Genomic DNA, 16,111 nt, shown 5'->3' with positions numbered 1-16,111 from the left:
TTAATATATGCCAATTAGTGTACATTGAAAATGACAAAGTTATTCTAAGTTCTATTCCATGTCAGTGTTCCAGAAAAACCCCAACTCCGCCTAATATGGCTTCCAAAGCTGACACTCCAATCATGTAAAAATCAGCACAAGAAATGTTTCATTCAAACCAACAAGTCATATTTTAATAAAATTCAGGAGCTTCCATGTATAAGAGAGCGTTCAGCTTTCAAATAAAGATTCTAAGCCTCTTCTCCTTACTATATCAAGATTTAAATTGAGTAACTGAGAAAGTGGAGCTTTCAAAATACCATCTGTGTTATTAGTAACTACAAATATTTAGTTTGTTTGAACTTAGCATTAAACATATTCAAATTCCAGTATAGGGTTATTCCTCACAGCCAAATCCCATGCCTTTGTTTTAATGGCTTACCAATATTTCAGGTCAACTATAAATGGATTCCTCATTTACAAATCAAAACTAATTTGCATAATTTTGATCCTTAATACTTCAGAAAATTAAATATGATGCAGTCTTATGTAATTACAGTGGTGATTATAAAGAATTGTTTTGACATGAGTCATTCCTATAATATTGGAATATTGGAATGAGAATCTGAAAAAAAATGTTTGACCTTGTGTAAATCCAAGACAAGCATGGTCCAAGCAGAGAGAGCATTCCTGATATTATAGGTGAACGGGAACCATTCCCCCTCCCTCCAAATAGCTTCATTATTGGTAGAAAGCCTCATTTTGCATGCTACATTTGCAGATCTTGAATCATTTTCATTAACCACAAATCTCCAGGTACTACATAAGTGGCTATTTGGACTGTAGAAAGTGATGGCTCAATCCACACGGTATGTAAATCTTAAATCCTTTAAGGGACACCTGGGCTTGCACATTCTCTTTTAAATCATGAACTTGTTCCCTGATTTCCACATTATCTCTTGAAATCATACAACCAAAGAGATTGTGCAAATCAGGTACCTTGTACAAGAGGCATATCCATCTCTTCAGGTGGCACTTGAGGCTGGCATTGTGGACACCACCACGTAAGTCTTTTCAACCCATCTGGTGGTCCAAATGTTGCCTTCTTTACCTCATGCCCTTTGGGGCATTTATCTTTCATGTAAATCTGTAGCTGCAATTTTTGTCTTCCCAGCTTGTTGTGCAGCCAAGCCAAGCTGAACTGGACAACGTGATCAAGCAAAGATTTGAGATCTGTGGATTCCAAAGAGGAGCCAAGGGACAATGGATGGATCCTTGCTAAATACAGGGCCTCATTTTTAATGATATTTCCTGGAAGAGAGAAGAGTTCAGGAGAAAGTGAACACTGGAGAGCCTCTAAAGAAAGTGAAATGAAAAAAAGCATTCCTTATGCCAAGGATTAGCCTTTCCAAACTGGAGTCCTTAAAGGAGTCTTGGGAAATAATCCCCCTCATTCCTAACAAATTATCAGGGTGGTTGGGAATCACAGGAATTATAAATATTAAGAAAGGTTGCTGGAGGGCAGAGTGAAAACTTAAAATTAGAAAGCTCAGGTTCGGTTATGAACTCTTGTCATTAATCTTCATGGCTAATCTTGAATCAGTCATTCTGTTTAGCTTATCCTATCTCATAGGGGATATCAAGTGGATAACACGAATATGTTCCATGTTCTCATTTTGTTTAGGAAGATATACAGATAGATACAATAAAAACAAACTGCTGTCAGTTATTTAGGTAACTGCAGGGCAGTAGAAAACATTTTAGTCAGTGGGCATCATGCGATTTCACACATTCCTGTTAGAGGTTTTATGAAATTATAATTCCTTTTAATTGTACCATGGTTGATTTAATGTTACTGTAAGCAAGAGTTATCAGATTGTAGTGGGGCATAAGCTTAATAAATTCATTCATTAGAGCTGCGGTGGCACAGTAGTTCAAATGCAGTACTGCAGGCTACTTCTGCTGACTGCCAGCTGACTGCAGTTTGGCAATTCGAATCTCACCAGGCTCAAGGTTGACTCAGCCTTCCATCCTTCCGAGGTTGGTAAAATAAGGACCCAAATCATTGGGGGCAATATGCTGACTCTGTAAACCGCTTAGAGAGGGCGGTAAAAGCACTGTGAAGCGGTATATAAGTGCTAATGCTATTATTCTGTATGTAAACATGTCATTGTCATATTTTTAAAATGGCAGAGATGGGTGTTATGGACCCTGTTCCATTATTGGCCCTCAATATAATGTTTAAATAGATGTCAAAGATCCCTTTTTAAGTCCATTCATTTGCAAAATTCAATCTTCAATAGAATTGCTGCCCTAGTAGGTTACAACCCCTGCATATTTTGCAACAACTCCCATTATAAATCCCAAAATTAAGCAAGTATGTACACTTTTTATCTTGGTATCAATTTTGAACCTACCTATTCCTGAGAAATAACTTTGGTTCAGGAGCATGTAACACACAGGAGTATCTTTTGCAAGGACCTCCAAAGCCCGCTCCCGGTCAAACTCCAGGCTTAGGATATCAGTTGCTGGATCAGTGCTAGGAGAAGAGCACTGCTGAATGCGGCAGTTATAAAATACCAGAAAGCTCCCAGCATCAAAATGGAGAACCAGCCTAAATATCCAAAATGAAATCAAACACCGATTAATTTAGAGCAGATGAGCTGAGCCTGAATTTCATGGGCCATACGTGACCCTGAAAAACATGACAGATTATCTCTTCAAAACCTTTTTTAAATTGTAGGTTTTAATGTGACTGAAGAGGAAAAATGGTGAATGCATGATGGATAATCTTGATTTCTTAATAACTTAAAATGTAACTGATTGACTAAATGCAAAGAAAATCTAGCTGACTTTTTTTTCCTGGCCCCAGCATACCGTTTAAAATAAAATGCACTTCTTGGCCAAGAAAAGTACATATTTCTTGTAAAAAAAAACAACAACAACTAGTCCAGTTACAAGTAGTCCTCAATTTACAACTGGTCATTTAGCGACTGTTTGACATTATGACAGACAACCCCCCTCCCCAAAAGCTACTTACAACCTGATTTTGAAATTATACCATCAGCTCCACCTGGTGGCCATATGACATTAGGGTGCAATCAGCCCACATTTACAGCTGTTTGCAATACCACTTAGTCACGTGACCATAATTTATTATGGTTTTTCTGGAAACCGGAGTTTACTTCAGATTTCTAGCAAAAAAACCCACCCGATTGCAAATTACAAAGAGTTGTAAAATCAGGTCCAGTCATGTAGTAACCTACTTTATGACCGTCATGATTTATGACCATAATTGCAAGGTTCAATTACTGTCCTAACTCAAGGACTATCTGCATAGCAGTATGGTAAAACTCCCTTTGTAAACCTCAAAATGCTAACCTGGGAATTGGATCTTTCCAGTCGCCTCTTTTGTTAGCTTTATTTGCCCTTGCAAACTCATTGGCTCGCATGCTTCCATACAGACCAAAGTGGAAGCGGAGCCATTTCCAACTCTGCCCATTATTATTATCCATATCAGATGCCAAGCAGTTTGCTGACTCTTCTTGTGGATAGCATTCAGGATTGCATATTTCAACTTCATTTTCTTTCTGGCCCTGGAGAAAGGAACTGCTTCCAGGCATTTCCAATCTTTGTTCAGACAAATCCGAGGATATGCTGTCATGGCTGGGCTTTAATTTCTCTTTGGTGCCAAAAGCCAAAAACAAGTTCTTCCCATGGACCTAGAAAAAATCATTTTAAAAATCTCACATTCTATTACATCTTCTTCATTTTAGTAACCCTGGCAGCGCTCCTTCTTTTTTATTCCTCCTCCTCTTCTTTGTTTTGTTTATATAACTTTTCTAATATTTAGTAAAAGTGCAGGGTGGGGGTGGGGGAGAGAGAAACAGATGAGCCTGTTAACTAGCAGAAATATCTGGACAAGTCTTTAGCTATGAAGCAGGAATTCAGGCTAGGAGAATTACCTATTAGAACTCCCATAAAACAGGCCCAAAACAGAATTCCTATTAGGATTTTTTAATCCTAAAGCCAGCAACATGGTAACCAAAAGCAGCAGAATGTATGTAGCCATCCTACATGGCAGCCTTGGACAAAGTTACTGTATTTTTAAAATTACATTTCAGAAATATCTGGCACCAAAGCACCAAATCTATTGGGATTTACATATTCCAACATGAAATCTTGAACACAGGTATCAAAATGTTGTCAAGACTTGGTTCATTTTTTTTTTAATTGGGAGATGCAGTCTCCAAAAGGTGGCCGATTGTTACATTGCCAAAAACCATACATGAAGTGCAGGGATAATAATCAAGTCTCTAATTTGCCTGGAGCAAAACGCTATCTTCTGTATCTTTCTTGGACTGTAGTATTTTCTACCGTATATGTTAATGATGTCATCTGCTACATACATTTTTAACAATGATAATGTTGGCAAAACAGGATTAATACAAGCCAAGGTTTCTATAAAAAAAAGAGTTAAATGTTTATTATACAGCAAGACTTACTTGGATATCCCACAGTGTCAGTGTTTTCAAATCATCTGGATTGATCTGTCTAGTGCTTCCTCCCACCTTGGATACCATCTTCCCTACATAGGGAGAACACAGAAGCTGGAACTTCTTTACAGAGGGGCCTTCTGGCATTGCTGCAAGAGCACAAAAACTGGGGATGATAGCCGAGTTCCTGAGACTCCAGACAATTAAGTTCAAGGCAGAAAAAGTGTTGGGGGAAAAATGGTTAAAAATGCCATTCTGTGCAATAAAATGTCTATTCCCAGGATGGCCTCCAAGCTTCTAGCCTGAAAAACAATATCAAATATACACTAAGACTTGCAGTAGAATGGCAGCCCCTAACATAACAGCATTAACCTTTTTAAAAAGCCTATTATAATCAGTTGGATTTCCTTTCAGTAAGTCCCATGAATTTGTACTGATCAACTTTTAAGTATAATTAAGACTGTAACTAACTTGCACAATTGTGTGAGGTTTTTTTTTCCAGTTTGAGACAAGCACTTTTCAAGAGGGGAAGCCACATTGTTAACTCTTTAGTGAGACCTCTGGGGAGACAGAAATGTCAATTTTTTTGGTACCCTATCTCCCTAGTTCTTTGTTTTCTAACGTTTAGTAAAGTATACTCTGCCAGGAAAGACTGTTAAGAGGATAAAAATGAAAATACCACCGATACATTTGCAGAATCCCTGTGCTCATGTGATCAAAATTCAGATGCTTGGCAACTGGTTCATACTTATGACCACTGCAGTGTCCCAGAGACTAGCAAAGTCAATGGGGAAGCCAGATTCATTTAACAACCAGTTTACTAACTTATCAACTGCAGTGATTCACTTAATTGTGGCAAGAAAGATAAGAAAACGGGGCAAAACTCCCTTAACAAATGTCTCACTTAATAAAATTTGGGCTCAATTTTGGTCGTAAATCAAGGACTACCTGGACAAGAATGGTACCACGCCCCACCTCCAAACACGGCAAACGTTTGGTTTTGATGTTGCTCTTAAAATATTTAAAATAAATGTGTCCCAGCCCCTAATAAAGACCATCCTAGATTGCTTGTCACCAGTTATTTATAAGTATTTGCATGCTTCTGATACCACAGATTTTTTTTTCTTTATCAACCAATAGCAGTTTGAAAATACAAACGGAATGTATAGTCCATTTACAATAGATATTTGGAGCATTTATAGGGAAAGACGTGTGTCTGCAACACAAATCGAAATACATACATCTTACATTGGAGGCTCCTGAAAGTTGTAGTAATAGAAGACTGAAGATGTATACACACGCACTAGTCGGAAGAAAATGAAATGCGGATGGTACGATCAATGATTTTTTTTTTTAAAAAAAAAAATAAAGTTATTTTCCTCTGTAAAATATAAATAGTGGGACCTGAAGCCACCAAAGCTTTCTCGTTTCAGATCGCTTCTTCCCTTCTTTCCATTTCCAGCGGGAGTTTCTTGCTCCCGCTTCGCTTATTTCCCTTCTGAAAGGAACTATCTGGGCAGACCTTTTCAATCGAGAACCGAACAGCCCCTCTCCATCGATCTCCGCGCAGCCCATCCTATCCTGCGAAGAGTGAAGTAATTGGGGCTGGAGCTTGCACCTTCCGGTTCTGCCGTTCGCTGTTTGAACTGCGAAAAAGTGAGGCATAGATGCAATCAATCTAATCGTGCACCGTTGTGTTCCCACAACTCGCTAAAAGAGGCGAAGTGCAAAAGCGTTTGCACAAAAAGCAAGATATGGCTAAGCATTAACTTTGGATAGTTTTGCAGTTTGCGTGAATGTAGCCGCAGTGAGAGAATAAGGCATCCTTTTTCAATAAAGGAGAATATTTGTAGCTCAGGGTTGAAGTGAAGGGGTCCTTGATGCTCTCTGAGCTTGGTTGTTTTCTTGCAAACGTTTCATTACTCAAACTAGGCAACATTATCAGTTTCTGGGTAAGATCTGTTTAACTTGTACTATCTTAATCTTGTATTTTATATTTTTAAATTTATGTCATATAGTATGCCTTATTTTAATTGTGCTTCTGACAGGGAAAAAAACAAACCTAGTTTTGGGTAATGAAACGTCTGCAAGGAAACCACCAAGGTCAGAGAGAGCACCAAGGACCTCTTATGTCCTTTTTCCTTTGTTGGTAACCTTTAGTTTCAAACATTTTGGCAGCTCGGGTAGAATTTCTGATTTGCAATCTATTTTCTCCATAAAAAGGGCAAAATGTTTTTTTTAATGCTTATTTATGAGCTTGTACAGATTTTCTTTTCTCACAGGAAGCTTCTTTTTTTTAAAAAAAAAAAAGTTTTCAGGGAATGTACAATGTACCCATGCTAAAGTGCCTTAAAAACAACACAAGTTTTGGAAAGTGCATCCTGGAGAAGGCTCCTAGTACTGGACAGGCAACAAAATAGGCTCATCAAAGTCGTAAATTACTAGGCTTAAATTATCCTACTTTGTACATATTATCAAAAAGTCTTTAATGCTTAGAAAGGTGGAAAAGGACAGCCAGCAGCAAGAGGGATGGACTCAAGTTACAATAGTAATAGGTGCACCATTGGAAGATCTGAAAGACCAGGTTAAGGATAGATCAACGGCTTCTTAGATTACGTTCAGATCTCTTGCAGTACAAATAATGGTAGAATTAGCTTCCACTACAGCAAACCACAGGTTTCACCTCCCATACCAACATCCTACATTCAGAAGCCAGTTGCTTTCTGCTCAGTAGGGCTTACTCCCTAATAAATCAACTTAATATAACCCAGTAGGAGTTTTTTGATGTTTTGTGAACAAATCAGAGACATCAGGTGACTCAGAAATAAACACATTTCAGGTGTGTGTAATTAAATTTATTCTTGCTAATGTCAGGTGGAACTAGAACACAGGTGCTGATTATCAACCTCATCTCTTATTCCTGGCATGGCAAGCATTGGGAAATGTTTACTGAAACTTGCAATGTTTGCTGGGTTTAAGGTGAAAACAAAACCATACAACTTAGAGGTACACTTGCTCCTTCCTTTCCCAAATCAGTACTGTGTACAAGCTAGCACAAAGTAAGATAATTTATGTAGGTGTATTGCATGTGCAAATTGGGCAGTCCTGTTTGGAAGGGATTGCTGAGCTGTATGTTTTAATTAAATTTGTATGCTTATTATATACCAATGTAATATTCAATCCTGAAAATATTGTTCAGAGACAAAACTGTTAATACTAATGTTGCTTTCTTCTTCCTGCTGCTGGGGCCTTGCTACTACAACTAGGACTCAACGTTTAAACATCTTAATTGAAGCAACATTCAGTATGGCTGAACTTCACATATTACATCAAACTCAGAGGCTACCGCTGTCCCTAATTAAGGGAGCACAACCTATCAGTGCCAAAACTCATTGTGTTTACCAATTTGTTTGTAATTGTGGAGACAATTACAATTACAGAACTGATAGGTGTTTGGCTTTCAAAATAAAGGAGCATCTTTCGAAATGGGTCCAAACAGCCTTGAGTTATCCAACCACAACAGCAAATCATGGCCATAAAATGCCTTCTTTGGCCATTGCGAGACACTTACTATCTACTGGTCACAAGGTGGATCAAAACTCTGTGTTTAAAGTTCTACTGTGCCACAGGAACTCTTGTTTCCTGCGTTTTGCTGAGGTGGTTGCCATTAACCATCTGAAGCCCTTCCTTGTGGATGCAGAAATGGCTTTATGTCAATCTACGCCTCCCGTAAGGCTTGCCATTGGTTGCTTTCCCGCATACGTTATAGGCTTAATTAGTGCTCTTGCTAGATCTTATATTTAAGGCTGCTTTTAAGCATGTTACTGTAATGTAGGTACTGATGAGTCAATTCGAAATGCTTGCATTTACCTCTGTTCGTCTTTTGGCCATATTGTTTAAATTATTAAAAGGGACTAATTGTTTTAAACAACTAGGATAACTAAAAGCAGAATATGTGTGCGTATTTTGAATAGAATAGTGCCAGAATGTGTACATGAATGTTTCACAGTAAAACTACATTGATAGTTTAAAATAAAAATGTTTAAATGTCTGAGATTGCACTGATCCAAAGACTTGCTACATCTTGGAAAGAATAGGGATTTAACAAATGCCCTACACTGGTAACCTCTTTCACTAAATAAAAATCAAGGGATAGATAAGCTACGCTGATTCTAATTTTCAGAGATATTTACCTGAATCAGGAACTACTATTTCAAATGTTCAAATGTTCAAATACTATTTTGCTGTCTTCCTTGAAGACAGCAAAATGTCTTCAAGGAAAAACAAAGTCCAGTTACCTTTTGAAAAAGCACTTTTGGCACAACCATGATCTGGATGATTGAGAATCTCCATAGATATTCAAGAAAGGTTTTAGCAAATCCCCTATCCATAATTTTTCCCTCATCCCCTTATCTTCTAAACTTGAAATATTTGGAATAAAATCAGGGACCTTCTACATGTAATTTGATTGCTTTTTTTTTCTTTTTCTTTTTCTTTTTTAATTTGATTTATATGCCGCCCTTCTCCGAAGACTCAGGGCGGCTTACAATGTGCTCAGCAATAGCCTTCATCCTTTTGTATATTTATACAAAGTCAGCTTATTGCCCCCACAACTGGGTCCTCATTTCACCTACCTTAGAAAGGATGGAAGGCTGAGTCAACCTTGAGCCTTGGCGAGATTCGAACCCTGCAGTAATTGCAGGCAGCTGGTCTTAATAACCAGCTTAATAACAGGGTGCCTTAAACCTTCTTGTTCTAAACACTTTGAAACTATCGCAAACGTTCTGAGGGTGAATATTACCATTTTACTGATGATTACACACAAAGCTTTGTTTCTGTTAAACCAGAACAAAAGCTTCAGAATTCTGTATTTTGTAATGGTTTGATTTATTTCATCACAGGAGATAATGTCTTTCAACACCAATATTTACTAAAGAAAATCTAAATGTCAAAAAACATAGATTATTACTCTTTTTTTCCCCTTGCATTGGGGTGGAGTTGAGGCGACTGAATGGAGCTTAGCATTACTGGCCAGATGCCCTTCCTGACACACATAAGTTTGCACCAGATATTTTCTCTTTGTGCCCACAGAGAGAGAAATGTTTGCTGCTACCTAGGATCGAACTCACAGCCTTCTGATTGTGAGGCGAGATTACCACCTCTAAGCCACCACATGTACATTAATAGTGTTTTTATCTATCATTTTTTCCAGGCATTGTGAAGATGAGCATTAGCAGCATCTGGATTCAAAGCAGCTATTAAAAGTAAAAATGACTATTAAAAGAATGAGATTGAATGAAAACAAGTGTCAATCCTGCCACTGGGTCATGTTCACCTTGATCATGAGTATAAAATATTTTAAGTTTTATTTAGTACTGGCACCATGCTTAGTATTAGAGAGAAAGCAGACCTTCAATTCAAATTATTTGCATACCCACTATCCCTGCCATATTCTGAAATGGGTGCCTGCTAGTCTACAGTCACTCATTCTAGCTGTGGCTGACCTTTATCTGTAAGATTGTATATAAATCATAGAGAATCCTTCTTGTAGCTGGAAAACACACAGGTAAGACACTATGAGTTGATTGCTTTGAAAGGAAAAATAGATTTATTAATAGCAAAGGAAGGGGTTAATCAAGTTGACAGAAAAGCAATTAAATTAACACCAGTGCTCTGCTGGCAGTCATAAAATTGCTGGATCCACAAAATTCCTGCTGGAATCTACCAGTCATAGTGGATTGCAGCTATGTTTGAAGACAAAACTGTTGCTTCTGTTCCACACTTTCAAAAAAAACAAAAAACACGAATCTTCAGTTCACCATTGATTGCAGAATTTGCCAACCACAGCACTTCCATTTCCTTCTGGATTCTTGTGGGCCACCGTCCTTGAACATTCATTTGAGTTTCTTACTATCAAAGATAATGAATTTTGGTCTGCAGTCTCTTTGGGGAAGAATAATTTTTATAAATCAAAATGGGAAATAGAGAACCAAAACCCAAGCCTATGCTAGCAACTAGCCTGTTTTTCATTCTTCTCTGCATATGCTGCTAGTTCTTCTCTTTAGCCTTTGAATTAGCAACGGGATGGATAATTATCATGTCCCAGATCAGGAAATCCGATCTTTCATAAAGGTCACTAGCCACTGATCTCCATAATAAAAAGTTTGGGGATATTGCTGGCTCATGCACTGTTTTTTGTTTTATTTTTTATCTTTTCTTAACCTCCATTCTATTTTTATGGGCTGGATTATACATTCCTTCGTTTTTCAAAAGATGACTGAAGACTGAACATGTGGAAAGCTGCAGTTACAAATTTCCATTCTAGGTCATACATACCCCTCACATGTACACACACATAGATAAACATACCACTTGATACTACATTTCCGTATATCAGTTATGTATAAACATGTAATATTGGTGTCCAAGTTATCTGGAGGATTTTTTAAAAAATAGAACTTGGCAGTTTTGATTCAACAGACCAAAGCCATTTGGAATGATTCTTCTAAGACCAGAACTAGACAAAAACAAAAGGATGGGAGGGAGAAACAAGAAAAAAAAAATAGTATTGCTTGACAGTTGCCCATCGCCTTTGAGTCCCAAGCTTGGTAACTCCCTTAGAAGGAGGTGAGGAAGCAGAAGATTGTTAAGCTGTGATGATGTCTCCATGTGTTTCCCCTAAGACTAGGCTGTTCCAGGAATCTTGCTTGGAGCTAGGTTGGGGAGACTGGTTGATGGCTGCTTGGTAAGCCTGTGGGGAAAGTTTGAGAGTAGACATAGTGGAGTGAAGAGCAGGTCCATGCCCAGACATTGCCGCAACAGAGAATGCCTAGTGGGGAGACGAAAAAGAGGGGGGGGAAATGTAAATAATGGGGAAGGAAAAGAGAAAATAATGCCATATCATTTGCCTGCAGCAGTCTCTTCTGGAATTCTATAATAATAAATACATTCTATAAAACAAATAAATAAAAAAATGGTATCTTCCAGAATGTATTGTGGCTACAATTTTACTGCATCGGAGAACTAAATTAAAAAACAACACTCCAGAAATTGGTGATTACTTTGCTTCAAAATCTCTGAAATGTTGAGTAAGATACACAGCTGAAGTATGGAGCAAATAGCAAACCAAATTTCTTAGTAGGGATAGCTGGGCTGTTCCAGGTCGATAGCATGGAATAAGTGACAGAGTTGCTCTTCAATCCATTTTCTGAGTGAGGATTATTGGATGGACTAGAATGTAGGTCCCCAATCCCCTCAAAACCAGGCCACGCAAGGGGCAGGCGAGCGTGCGCGTGCAGGCCTACTTGTATGAGCAGTCGACGCTCACGTGCAAAGCTCCATTTGGGCAAGCAGGCGGAATGTCTGCCTCTTGTGCAAATGGAGATGCTCATGCACTCATCTGCCATTTGCATAGAACCATCCCCTCTTATCACCACCCCTTGCTGGTCCACCAAGCCGGAAAGGTTGGGGACTGCTGGACTAGAGCAAATGCTTTTTAGAGTGATGGGTACCACTCACTTTTGTACAGGTGGACTGGGTGGATAAATGGTCTGGGTTTAGTGAGATACTGAGGTGACTGGAGTTTGGTTTTTAAAATTATAAATAAATTATAAATAGTTTCCTCCCCTATTTTGTTTGTTAGTTTGATTTTTTTAATGTGGCTCTGTTTCTCCCATTTCCCTTCACAATGGTCAGAATATAAGCCTTAGGACCAAACTACCACATACACCTATACAGTTTGCCCTAAATTATTAAATTATCAAAAGAGCATCTTACGATATTTCATTGCAGGTGTGTTTGTGATCTATGGTTAATTCTGCCTTCTTCGTAGCAGACTCTGTGCTGCTAAAAAAAATTGCCACTGGAATTGAAGCTTTATAATTTAAGAGGCTGAAGTATACTTGCTTATTGAGGCCTATTAACAATTTCAACTGTCCCACTTCTTTTACCTGTTGCAAAATGTGATAATATTTTATCTAAAGTAAATCTAAAATAATGATACTTTTATATTTATCTTAATTATATTTCTATTGTTGCAGCTATATTTTTGCAACAGTCTTGAGCCATCAGCAGCACATAAATAGTTTAAATAAAATGAAAATTCAGTAAACTTTCAAAATTTCCAGCCACATTGCCATTCAGTTGGAGATAGCTGTTCTACAATCTGTTTTTTTCTACTCCACTCAGCTTACCAACTGTGACAGAGTGGAACCTCCCCCAGCCCAGCAACCTATGGATTCCTGTGCTGGATGCACATAATAGGAACGATGATCTGCCACATATGGAAGACAGACAGTTGGGAATGGAAAAGGCTGCCATAGTGGTTACCTGAATTCCCTTAAGCTTCAGAAGCAGAATAACGGAGTCGGAAGGGATGTTGGAGGTTCTCTGGCCAACAATCTGCTGAAGCAGAAGACTGTATACTATTTCAGACTATCTATACTATTTCAGACAAATAGTTGTCTATGTCCAATCTCTTCTTAAAAGACTCCAGTGTTGGAGCACCTGTTGTGGTCCGCCAGCAACCTGCGGAGCTAGCAGCGGAGTCGGACAGTGATGAGGCTGAGGAATAACATGGGCCAGTCCTGGAGGCTGGGGAAGGCCTGGATGAGGGCCCTGCGTCGGAGGCAGAGATGGGGCCAGGGCCATCGGGGAGTGATGTGCGGACTTCGGAGCCTCCAGAGGCTGACAGTAGAGAGGCAGAGGAACAGGAGGAGCCTGTTCCTAGTGCACATATGAGAAGAGCTGCCAGAAAGCAGGAGCAGATAAAGCAGAAAGGATGACACAGGAGTAGGGCCAAGAGATGATTGGCCCCTCCCATAAGGCTTAAAAGACCAGCAACGGCTCTTGGCCTTTTTGCCGGAAAATAACATTGAGAGAATTGCTTCTTGTTTCACTGTATTCATTTCTTGTCAGCGTCTTCTGCTTCTGAACTTTTGCCAAGAAAAGCCTTTGGCAGTTTGCCTAATTATCCCAAGGTCAGTGATAAACTGAAGAATGGTGTTTTGAAGAATTTGCTTTAATTTAGTTTGGACTACGCTGAGAATGAGTTAATTTTCAGCTGTTCTAATAAAATCAGTTTGTTATCAAACTCTTTGTATTTAATACTAACTACTTGGGCCTGGGTCACAACAGTACCCACAACTTCTGGAGGCAAGTTGTTTCATTGATTAATTATTCTAATTGTCAGGAAATTTCTCCTTAGTTCTAGGGTGATTCTATCCTTGATTAGTTTCCATCCATTGCTTCTTGTTCTGCCTTCAGGTGCTTTGGAGAATAGGCTGACCTATTGTGGCAGCCCCTTAGATATTGGAACACTGCTGTGATGTCACCCAAGCTTACTAGAATTCCACCACAGATGGACTCTATATGGTTGTCTGCTGCCTTCTCTTTTCCACCTTCTGTATTCAGATTTGGAATGCTGGTTTTTGCAATGGGGGGGGGGAGTGTTAGATGAGGGAAATGGATCAAGGTGGGAAAAAATACAAATATCTTTTTTTTCCCTTTCCATCAGGAAATCAAAAGTTATACAGCATATCAGATCCACTATATGGCAGAGTATTTAAGGTATTGGACTGGGGTGCCCCAGGTTCAAGTTCAAGTCCAGGTAAAGGTAAAGGTTCCCCTCGCACATATGTGCTAGTCGTTCCTGATTCTAGGGGGCGGTGCTCATCTCTGTTTCAAAGCTGAAGAGCCAGCGCTGTCCGAAGACATCTCTGTGGTCATGTGGCTGGCATGACTAAATGCCAAAGACGCACGGAACGTTGTTACCTTCCTACCAAAGGTGGTCCCTATTTTTCTACTTGCATTTTTTACATGCTTTCGAACTGCTAGGTTGGCAGAAGCTGGGGCAAGTAACTGGAGCTCACCCCATTACACGGCACGCTGAACTGGAATCACTGAACTGCTGACCTTTCGATCAACAAGCTCAGCATCTTAGCCACTGAACCACCGCATCCCTGTTGTAACTTTGAACAGTCACTAAATGCACTGTTGTAAGTCGAGGACTACCTGTATATAAATCATATGGTCACAGTCTTCTCCATTAGAGAGAAATGTCTTACATCTGGAGAGATCCAGAATATGAAACCTGATTTTGCAACCTTTACTTTACAACCTTAAGGTATGCAGGTGGGTGCAGGAATTTTATTAACAAGGTTGTCATGGAATGCTGAAGCTTTAACTCAGCTCTATTCTGTTAAATTCAATACAGGATTGTTAAGAAATTAAAATACAGAGAAAGCCGTCTGTGTCTGAATTTGAACTGCTTGACAGAAAGGCAGAATACAAATGCAGAGTCAATAAGCAATGAGAAGATATGACTATTCTTTTGCATAATAAAGAGCTTCACCTGAGGAATAGGGCTCGGGTGTCCATAATGAGATGAGATCCCTGGTTCTGTCTTGATGGGGCGCATTTCTTCAGCAGTAGTGGTGGTGGTTGTGCTGGTGCAGGGGGCTGAGCTAATGGCAGTGGGGAGGCTTTCATTGGTGGCTGATCCTAGGGTGGGAGGTGGAAAAAGGAGAGATAAATTGTTAAACCAGATCTGCCCTGAGACTTTAGCCAAAAATTAAAGTATTGGCTACTGTTGCTGCTGTAATAAGAATAATTGAATTGTTTCAACTCCTACCCACAAAACGACACTGCACACAAAGACAACTAGATACAAGAACAGTTTTTTCCTGAATGCCATCACTCTGCTAAACAAATAATTCCCTCAACACTGTCAAACTATTCACATTAGGCTGCATTACTATTGCTATTGGTCTTCTCATTGTTCCTGTTGCCCATCTCCTCCCACTCGTGACTGCATGACTGTAACTTTGTTGCTTGTATCCTTGTGATTTATATTGATATTGTTTCCTAGTATGATTTGATTGCTTATTGTACTATATGACTGTCACAGCGTGTTGTGCCTTGTGATTCTTGACGAGTGTATCTTGTCTTTTTATGTACACTGAGAGCATATGCACCAAAGATAAATTCCTAAACACTTAGCCAATAAAGAATTCTGTTGTGTTCTGTTGTGTTCTGTTGTGTTCTATTCTATTCTATTCTATTCTATTCTATTCTATTCTATTCTATTCTATTCTATTCTATTCTATTCTATTCTATTCTATTCTATAAATGTTTAATAAGAAAAAGGCCAAATGGATCTTCATCAGGAAGGCTTTCAGAAAAAAACACAAGAATCTTGCTATAGCATGCCAGAATGTATTGACATTCAGCTCCTAGGTAATTACATGAGTTGATGCCCAAATATCTGCAAGATCCCCTTCTTCTATCTGAACTGGCCTATCCAACATGCCCATCTTAATGGCAGCAGCTTTGGTCAAACTCCACCGATGAAATAGAGGGAAAGGAGGTGCTGTCTGCTCAGCCTTGGGGAATACCTTCACCTTAAAATGCAGGCTAGGTTCTTTCTAAGGTTCTTACAAGATGAAATTATTCCAAAGAACACTTGATGAAATACTTGGTTCTCACCAAATTTATTTCACTTTGGATTACTTATTTTTTTATATGTAGAAGGTTTTGTTGATTGTTTTATAAACTGTCACAAAGTCTATTTTGAATTGGTGGTATCCAAGGAGAATGCATGGATGGATGGATGGATGGATGGAAGGAAGGAAGGAAGG

At 39.0% G+C, this 16,111-nt stretch overlaps 2 protein-coding genes across 5 annotated transcripts in view; both read right to left on the bottom strand.

The window, feature by feature from the left end:
- Window positions 1–240: 240 nt before the first annotated feature.
- NEIL2 (nei like DNA glycosylase 2) lies at window positions 241–4,622 on the bottom strand. 2 transcript variants are annotated; one of them, XM_070947394.1, is made up of 4 exons: window positions 4,485–4,622; window positions 3,361–3,701; window positions 2,397–2,593; window positions 241–1,290 (listed from the first exon to the last, which is right to left on the bottom strand). In XM_070947394.1, the coding sequence occupies exons 1-4, from the start codon at window positions 4,620–4,622 to the stop codon at window positions 971–973; spliced, it is 996 nt and encodes a 331-aa protein (XP_070803495.1). In that variant the 3' UTR covers window positions 241–970. The 2 variants fall into 2 exon arrangements, with proteins under 2 accessions (XP_070803495.1, XP_070803504.1); XM_070947403.1 differs by lacking the exon at window positions 3,361–3,701 and having other exon boundaries at window positions 2,397–2,597; window positions 4,484–4,622.
- A 5,399-nt stretch (window positions 4,623–10,021) lies between these two features.
- GATA4 (GATA binding protein 4) overlaps window positions 10,022–16,111 on the bottom strand; it is a 54,580-nt gene continuing 48,490 nt past the window's right edge. For all 3 annotated transcript variants that reach the window (XM_070947367.1, XM_070947383.1, XM_070947375.1), the window contains 2 exons: window positions 14,827–14,975; window positions 10,022–11,304 (listed from right to left, as the gene is read on the bottom strand). In XM_070947367.1, the coding sequence (XP_070803468.1) occupies window positions 11,122–11,304; window positions 14,827–14,975 (332 nt within the window). In that variant the 3' untranslated portion in view covers window positions 10,022–11,121. The remainder of the gene's footprint in view (window positions 11,305–14,826; window positions 14,976–16,111) is intronic.

Source organism: Pituophis catenifer, unplaced genomic scaffold, assembly GCF_029215685.1.
Source record: "Pituophis catenifer annectens isolate HBS135680 unplaced genomic scaffold, rPitCat1.0.hap2 SCAF_1, whole genome shotgun sequence".
Lineage (NCBI taxonomy): Eukaryota > Metazoa > Chordata > Lepidosauria > Squamata > Colubridae > Pituophis > Pituophis catenifer.
Note: the sequence above shows the minus strand (reverse complement) of the source record. Positions and strands in the feature narration are given on the sequence as shown.